Raw genomic sequence first — 9235 nt, 5'->3', positions numbered from 1 at the left:
AGTCTGGAGTCAAACGCGCCACACTGGCCCATCCATTTTTTTTTTTTTAAACATCAAACGCGACCCTTGAGCACTCACCAGTTCGGACCCGTTTGTACTTTCATTTTCCTCCTTCCTTGTGATTGATGTGCCGAAATGAACGCGAGTGTGTCAAGTCAGTCGATCAAATATGGCAGAGCTGGCAGGAGTGTTGACGTGATGCAGCGATGAAGATATGATTTATTTTCACATTATCACAAACAAAAACCAAAGCCTGCAATCACATGAAAGCGATGTCACGTTACCATAGAAACGGCAAGAAATCTGCAATGATCTCGCTGCGCTTCTCGCTAACAAAAGTAACTACAAGCGACGGCGTGATCTTTTAAGCCACCACAGGAAGTGATCGAGTGCAATATTTGTTCTGCGACTTGAAACTAAAACCACATTGTTTACAATATCCCCTATCTGCAATAAAAGACTAATATCAAACTAAAGCCCCCCCCGAAAAAAAAATACCAGAGGAATTCTGTTCCGGCTGATGGCAGCTGAAGAGTTCGCAAGTGAGGCCTCACCTCAAAATCCTTACAAAGACAAACCGGCGCTGTTGTGTTATGCGGACGAGACAAGCTGCGAGGCCACAACGTCCCAAATGGCTTCCCCCACAATCCCCCACCAACCAAAAAATGACAGACTGTCATCCGCCTGGTTTCCACGGCGGCGTCTCACCGCATACATCAGATGTGTCGGGGGCACCACGCCCCCTCCAGGGCGGCCATGTCGATCGCCCTCAGACGGTTGTAGTTGTCTTCATCTCCGTCGCCACAGTCGCTCCCGCCGCGGCCGCTCAAGTCTGACGCGTAATCGCTCGACTCCTGACCGAGGAAGGGGACCGATCACTTTTGTGAATGACCAATTTCCTGTCTCTGTGTCACTTCCTGTCAACTCACCGTTCGCAGCGTGGGCTCTCGGAATGGTGGACACACCATCTGGAAGCGAGGGATTGCCACGTTGAACACTTCCTTGTTGTCTGAAACAAGACAGGAAATACACAAACATAAAAATAATAATAATAATGGACTCAATGGCAAACTGAAGTTCTTTTGAAATCCAGTACAGAAATACGCTACATGTTTCAGTCAGGTACACGTAGCATTTTAGTGGTGTGTGTTAGCAAAAAAAATTCTGTTGTGTGTGTGTGTTTCAGTACTGTGTGCAAGACAGTTTCAATAGTCTCGGCAAAAAAATAAAGAGTAATAGCATTTTGATTGAGTGAGAAACAATTCGGTAGAGTAAGAGCCTTTCAGTAGTATGTATGAGAGCATTTCAGTCATGTCTGTGTGTTTCAGTAGTGTGTGTTTGTGAGTGAAAATCAATTCATGCGTGTGAGATTGTTTCAGTTGTGCGAAATAGAAATGTCATGTGTTTCAGTAGTACGAGTGTGCTTCACTAGTACTTGAGTAGCCTATGAGAGTGTTTCAGTAGTGTGAGGGGGAAAAAATTATGAGATTGTTTCAGTAATGTGAGAATTTGTGAGTACTGTGAGAGCCAGGGATGTGATTTGACCAAAGTGAAATTATCTGAAAATTTAGCCGGGGGTCTGGGGGCCGCGGGCACTCAGCTAGGTCCAGAGCTCATGGGTTTTCCGTGTTTTTAAGTACTTTCAATGCACTCAGATGACAAAGAAACAGACAAAACAGCATACATTTTCAATGTATATTGAACTATCCCATGTAAAATTGCAGTTTTAGTCAACTCAAAATCAGTCACATTCAAAAACATTGGACTGCCTTTGCTTTTAAAAACTATCACTGAGAATATCATCATATATATTTACCATGCAATAAATCATTTAATCAATCATTCTTAATTTAATATATAATGCATAACAAAAACATAAAATACCTCATGCAGCAAGCTCTGGTAAAAACACAATCATGCATTCGTCGAATGCATGATTGACTAAGATCATCTTTGTAACTGCATACATCAAGACAGTCAACATATTGAAACCTGAAAAGTGCAAACATGCAGCATTCATTTGAGTTTGTGTCAATGATTAACCATGTTAAATATTTATGGCCATTTTTATTACGTTATAATATTTTCGAAAATTTGATTTCGATTAATTTGAAACGTTTACCACCGACCTCAAAATTCACGACTCTGTCAGCAACTGGTGCAGATTGTTGGGGTGGATCACGTCTCTCTATTACCGCTTCCGATTGTGATGTCAATAAGGGATGGAGGCCGTAAAGTTTTGGAGTTTTCGTTTGGGCACCGAAACTTCCAGCGATGGAATAATGTTGTTCTTGACTGATTCTTTCACGTGTTTTTTGCTCTTTGCGTGACTTTCAAGAGCTTTGAAACCTCTCCCACCATAGTCAATGGTATCATGGCACCAAATGCAAAGCGCTTTCCCGGCACGATCGATCTTCCGAATAAAGTCACTGAACAAATTCGTCACAGTCTTCTTTCCAACATTTGTAGATATATCCTTCTCTAACCAGTCCCATCGAAACTTGTTTTTTACGATCTTGTCAATTTCCTTAACTCGCGGAGCATCTTTGCGTTCGATCACGGACATCTTTCTTTAAAAACACCCGGCAAAAACGTCTGAGAAATGAACAATGGCATACTCCTATGCCTTTATAACAAGCGCGTTTATTGGTCAACAAACAATGGCATACGCCTATGCCTTTATAACAAGCGCGTTTATTGGTCAACACGGAGACTTCAGCCAATCGCAAGATCCGTTTCATTTCAGTTACGGAAACACTAAAATGGAATGCTGTCGAGAGACGAAATCGGATTTTTTACCACTTAAAAAATTGTAACATTTTATTTTTGGAGATAAAAAAAGCGGAATTCCGCGAATTAGCGGAAAAATCACATCCCTGGAGAGCATTTCAGTAGTTTGTGTGTTAGTGAAACAATTCTGTAGTGTTACAGTATTACGCATGAGAAGATGTGAGTATTTCAGTAGTGTGTCTTTCAGTTGTGAGAGAAAAAAAACAGGCCTGAGTGTTTCAGTAGTATAAGTGAAAACAATGTAAGCGGGTGCTTCAGTAGTGAGAGTGTGTGAGTACTGTATGAGAGCATTTCAGTAGTTTGTGTGTGAGTGAAACAATTCAGTAGTGTTTCAGTATTATTTGAGGATATTTCAGTAGTGCATGTGAGTGTTTCAGTAGTGTGTGCTTGTTTGCGTTTTAGTCGTGTGACCATGGGTGTTTATAATGCGAGTGAACACCAATTTCAGTAGTGTGAGACTGTTTCAGTTATGTGAGAGAGAAACAAATCATGCCTGAGAGTGTTTAAATGTGTTAGTGTTTCATTTGTGTGAGTAAAAAACTGTTTCAGTAGTGTATGTGAGCAAAGTAGTGAGTGAGTGAGAGAGCATATCAGTAGTTTCCATGAGCGGACAATTTGAATCAGTCAAATCAAATCGTAGTGTATGAGGGTTTTATTAAAATGTGAGAGCATTTCAGTAGTGCATGTGAGAGGTATAAGATCCTTGAAATTAATTACCAAGTCTGTGGAAGGTGTAGTGTCCCTCCATGTACTCTGAAGGCGTGGAGAAGGTCGTGCAGCTGGCATACTCGTGAACTTTTCCAGGCGTCATCACAGGAAACTCTCCTGCTCTCACATTCACACACACGCACTTTATCGCTCATCTTATCCAATCAGAGTCAAGCCGGCGGCAAGTCATGTGACACGAGCAGCGTACCGACCACGCCGGGGCCTTGCACCTCCTCCACGTTGCCGTCGGACGTGGTGATTTTCCAGTAGCGGCTGTCCAGCTGGCAGGCCACCTCGGGCGGCGCGCCGCTCGCCATCTCGATCCTGCACGGCACATTTGGCTCGTTAAGCGGCGCCGAAGCCGGCGAGCGCAAACGGGTAAATACTACCTGATGCGGTAAGTGAAGAAAAAGCGCGGCGGGTGGACGGAGGAGAGCTCAGGCAAGAAGGAGGTGGAAACGGAAACGGTGATATCCCCGGTGGTGGTCACGCAGCTTTTATCATGCACGTACCTGCAGGAAGTGACATCACAATCGCTTGATGGTGGTTATTGAATTACAGTCAAGCCACACAACAACGTGGAGTTTTAAGCAGCTGTCTTTTAGACGATATATATTTTAATAGATAAATACATTTTAATGAATACATTTAATTAAAAAAATATTCAATTAAATGTATTTAATAAATAAATTTTAGTTTTTGGTCATTTTTTTCTGTTTCTACCCAGCATAAACTTGTATCAACTTCCACATAAAAAATCAAATAAAATATTTTCTTTGCATATGTGAAAATAAAAGTGCTCCTTCTTGCAGGACATGTCCCTTTGAGCGCAATCCCTGCTACTTTGGAAATGTAATGAGATTACTCTTTTAAAAGTAGTACTGTACTGATTACTTTATTTTAAAAGTTGCTAAATTAGATTACAAGTTTTTTTTTATACATTAAGCAGCAAATGTAAATAGTTTATTTTTATTGATAAAACTTTATTTTAGTTATAATACTGATTAAATAAATGGTTGATCAATTTATCGTAAATAAATAATTTAGCTATATACTTCTTAAAGTGGCTAATAAAAATGCCTGTTAGAGTAATTTATTTTTTTTCATTTAATTAAACATTAGCTTATTTGGTTTATTTTAAATAAATATTACTAAATACATATTTTTATTGAATAATTGTTCAATTAAATTTAATTAAAATAAGCATAAATGATTTTACATGTTATTTCTTGTTAAATTGCGAGTTTATTTTTGTAACTAATAAAACAAAAATATAATAAACCAAATATTTCTAATTACAGTGTTCCCTCTTTTTCCGCTGGGGTTAGGTTCCAAAAAAATTCCTGCAATAAATGAAATCTGCAAAGTAGTTAGCTTTATGTTTTACATTTACTATAAATGTTTTAAGGCTCTAAAACCTCTCACCACACGGTTTATACACTTTTCTCATCAAGGCATTTACATTTTCAATCTTCAAACCTTCATAAATGTTATAAAATAGATACTTTATTGTAAAAAAAAAAAAAAAAAAGCATGCAAAATTGCACTAAAAAAATCCGCAGAATAGCGAGACCGCGAAAAGTGAACCGCGTTATAACGAGGGAGCATTGTACATAATTGAATCATCATACACAATAAAATAAAAAATAGAACACTAATTATTTCTTCATTACTTTATAAATATTCATTAGACATGTATTCAACTTAAACGTTAATTACAACTGAACTGAACTGTACTCAGCCAGTAATTCTTTAACATGCCACTAGAGGGAGTTTGTAGTCATAAAACAGTACTCAAATGGTCTCACACATTGAGAATGGGGTAGATGCCACAGACTTCAGACTTCCGGGTTTTACGCATCAGCGCCCTTTTCCTGCTGGCCGCGTTCCAACACTCGCACCCCCACCCAAATAGCAAAAAATCAGGTACCTGAAAATCTGATCTCGGATGATGGGATACTCTCCTGTAACCACGTTGTTCACGTAGGTGGTGAACCACTCCAAAAAGGAGGAACCTTAACACATACACATTTGTCTACTTTTTGACAATCCCGCATGTCAACATGCGAGCAAGCGTAGCAAGAAACCCACCTGTGATGAACATGTTGACGACTGAGGGATCCTGAGCTGTCTGATCCTGGAAGAGAGAAAGTGAAAATCACGCGAGCCTCAGTGAGGCGTGTGCCACCCCCGGGGTTTTCTGGCATGACATGTACAAACCGGGCAAAGATAGAAGCTCTCAAACATGCGGCGGCCTTCCGTGTGCTCCAGGGCCATGTATTGGCTGAGGCCCGTGTGGAAGCAGAAGGTGAGCGGAAGGCAGCGTCGCATCCCCTTCCGCTGCTGGAACCCCCCAGCCGCCGTCTCCACGTCCAGCAGTACCTCCGAGCGATAGTGATTGGACAGCGACATGCTACCCATCAGCCTACATGTGGATGCAAATGCATGAGGACGCGCATGCGGAGACGCGCAGAGACAGGCGCCAACATACTGACCCGGGGATGACGAGCATCTGGCCATTGTGGATGCGGTACGAGCAACGATAGTCGTCTGGTAGGCGGCAGCCGATCTGAGCCTCGATGCTGGCCAGCTCGGTCTCCTTGGCACCTTCTAGACACCCAAATGGACGGAAAGCAAACATTAAGAAACAAGACAAGAGGCTGCGATGAGATGTTCTCATGACGTCACCTTTAAGTGACGCGATCATGCGTGGACATCTTTGCCGCAGGAAACTGGTCAGCTGTTCCCAGGCTCTCTTCAGCACCGAGTAGTACTGGATGTATCGGCCCAGGTCCGCGTAGTACTCCTTGAAGAGGTTGAACCAGGACTGGCCACTATGCAGTCGCTCATCGCTAAACATCAAAGCAAAATTCATCAACAACAGCCAAGTAGGGCTGTTCGTATTATTTTTTTATTGATGCAAGTTAATGCTGTGGGGAAAAAAATGTTGCAATGAAAACTTTAAAAGATTATTCAGTATTAGGAAAAATAAAACAAATCCCAGAAAGGGGAAAAAAAATATGAAAAATTGTCTTGATACATGTATTCCTTTTGTCACTTTAAATTGGATTTCTGTGAGAAATAAATTCAATAAAATAAAAATAAAATAAATAAAAATAAAATAAATTGTGATTTCATTTAAAGGCAGCATTGCCCATTCCTACAACCATGAGTGACTTACTCTGTGATCAGCCAGTATTTGGAGCACAGCGACCTCCACAAGGGATTGTGTTTGGACAACTCATTCAGCCTCCTATTGGTGGAACTGACGCTGCAAACCGAGCATACACACAAACACACAATTGCATTTGCTTTATTTAATAGTAGGCAGTGGTGAAAAGTAACAAAATATAGACTTCATGACTGTACTTAAGAAATATTTTCAGATATCTGTAATTTGTTTGCTTCAGAGTACGGCTGCAGTGTCAAATACTTTTATAACCGGTGTTCTTCCGATTATTACTAATTAGACACAAACTGATGTTACATTATTAAACAACACCAACACATAATACAATATGTGCAAATGAGGTGTAAGTATTATTTTTGTTCACATTCCACATCGTAGTACCTGTGACTTTGAGTGTGTGTGGCTTGAAAAGGTCAGGCCTAGCCTAGTGAGTGACGTGCACATCAGCAAATAAGAGTGGAGAGTTGGCTGTTGTCGGCTCAGGTTAGGCTGGTTACGTGTTGACTGACGGTCCGTCAGGTGTGGGCCATAGAAGATTGTCTATGCTTCTTCTGTGTATTCTTTGTTCAAAAAAATGATTGAAAGCACAACAATGGCTATGTATATCATTGACCACTTTCAGGGACGTTCTAAGAAGTGGTGGTAGGCTATTTAAAATCAGCTCGAGTCCGTGTAAACATGCTGTTTTGTAAGTCAGTATGCAGTAAGATACATAAGGCTACCGTCTTTTTCTCGATTGGGGAAAAGCAAGACATCCCCCATCAATGTTGTCAACTCCAAAAATGCACTCTATTTTCTACACTCCTCCTAAAATCTTATTTCGGTCAGCACTTTCTTACTCAAGGTGAAACGTTTATATAAGCACAAGTAGTGTATACTTTTGTAAGCTCTTGATAGGTAGCTATAATGTAGGTGGCTAAAGTAATCAAACGCCATGTTCGTCTTTTCTACTAACTTTAAAGCATTAGCACTTTGTCGTATCTTCAGTGTTTACTGTTTCTTGTAATAAGCCACAAATATTCTGTTTATCAACTACAGTATTATCGTTGTTGTTTCAATTACTTGGCTGTCAAAATGCTAACTGTTGTTGTTGTTAGCCGTCTTAGCGCCATCCAGCCACTTTACTTGTTTTCGGCGATAAACGTCTCAGACGAGTCGTATGGTCGGTAGCCGTAAGAACGGCTCAGTATAACATACTCACTGGATCAAGTCTCTAAAGTCAAGGAAGGACAATATGTGCAGCAACGGGTCCGAAGGGAGCAACTCCATCCGAAACTCGGTCGCCATTGTTGACAAGCTTTGACTTCTTCTCCACCCTCAGTCAACTGTTTGAAACGATTTTAAAAGTACTATGTCGCCCCCATACGGACGATAGAAACACTTAGAAAAACAAACGACGACAGACGTGTCTGCCGTCTGGAGCTTATGATGGCAGGTGGTGAAAGCAGGGTTCGCTAGCCATTAGAAAAGATAATCCCCTTGTTAGAGAGCGTCAATTTCCCTTCGGTTCCAATATAACAGATGTAAACACAAAAAAAGAAGAAGAAAAAAAGTAATAAAAAAAAAAAGTAAAAGTAGTACCGGATTGCAGAAGTACGGAAGTGGGTGTCAGTATTTTATTTCTTCGTTTAATTGATTTCCCCCCCGTTTTAGGAAACTTTTTGGTATTTGCTTTCTTTTGTATATTCTTTCAAAAACTACGTATTTTTGGAAGAAGAAAAAAAACAAGGAAAAATATTCAGAGAAACAGAAAAAAAATATTCTGAAAAACTGGAATATATATATATATATATATATATATATATATGGAATAAACACCCGCTGCACTTAAATAAAAGTAGAAAAGTACACTCTACAAAGTACAAAAATAAAAAGATTTACAGTCAATCATACCCATTTTTTAAAATTGCTCGAACAATGAAAACAAAACTGCACACAAAATAGTTTTCCTCTTTTATGAACTTATACCACATTCACACTGCAAGTTGTTTTTTGTTTTTTTTAACCAAGTGCTGGCCATTAGCTTGACTTTCATGACATCAAAACAACTTGTTCCCATATCTTTGCTAACATTGTGAACTGAGTTTCTTTTTAAAGCTACATTAGCTAAAAAATAACATGAAAATTGAAACATATACCTGCATGATGTTTTTCAAACCAAGCTAGCTTGACTTTTATGCTATCAAAACAACATGTGCACATAGGCAAATTTTGTGAACTCAGTAACTAAATACAAAAAAAGCTCAATTGGCTCATAACTGACAAGAGTACTCCTGGATAGGTCAACCAATAGCAAAATAACCATTCACATACTATAAGTTACCCCAAAAAGCACGCTATTGGGTTGCAAGAGGAATATTAGAACCCCAATCTCCTCGGCTGTGAGGATAATAATTTCACCATGCTTTTGGATATATGATAAATCCTGGGTCACTGAAGAGATTCCTCTATCATTTTGAGTCTAATTGGAGCGATATGCCAAATGTTCATGCTGGGAGATGTACTTAGTGGTTTTGAGCGCTCACATAAACCACATGAATGCTGTGA

The 9235-nt window shown here is 39.9% G+C and overlaps 1 protein-coding gene across 1 annotated transcript; it reads right to left on the bottom strand.

Annotated features, from left to right (window-relative positions):
• Positions 1-190: 190 nt before the first annotated feature.
• fbxo3 (F-box protein 3) lies at positions 191-8170 on the bottom strand. The gene is made up of 12 exons (XM_086067542.1): positions 7890-8170; positions 6680-6769; positions 6187-6350; positions 5994-6108; positions 5719-5923; positions 5590-5635; positions 5429-5513; positions 3888-4010; positions 3707-3822; positions 3508-3615; positions 930-1009; positions 191-854 (listed from the first exon to the last, which is right to left on the bottom strand). Exons 1-12 carry the CDS (start codon positions 7973-7975, stop codon positions 717-719), a joined length of 1356 nt encoding a protein of 451 aa, XP_085923668.1. The 5' UTR covers positions 7976-8170; the 3' UTR covers positions 191-716.
• Positions 8171-9235: the final 1065 nt, after the last annotated feature.

The sequence above is a fragment of the Leptonotus elevatus genome, chromosome 2 (genome assembly GCF_054856555.1).
Source record: "Leptonotus elevatus isolate MCC_2025b chromosome 2, RoL_Lele_1.0, whole genome shotgun sequence".
Taxonomy (NCBI): domain Eukaryota; kingdom Metazoa; phylum Chordata; class Actinopteri; order Syngnathiformes; family Syngnathidae; genus Leptonotus; species Leptonotus elevatus.
Note: the sequence above shows the minus strand (reverse complement) of the source record. Positions and strands in the feature narration are given on the sequence as shown.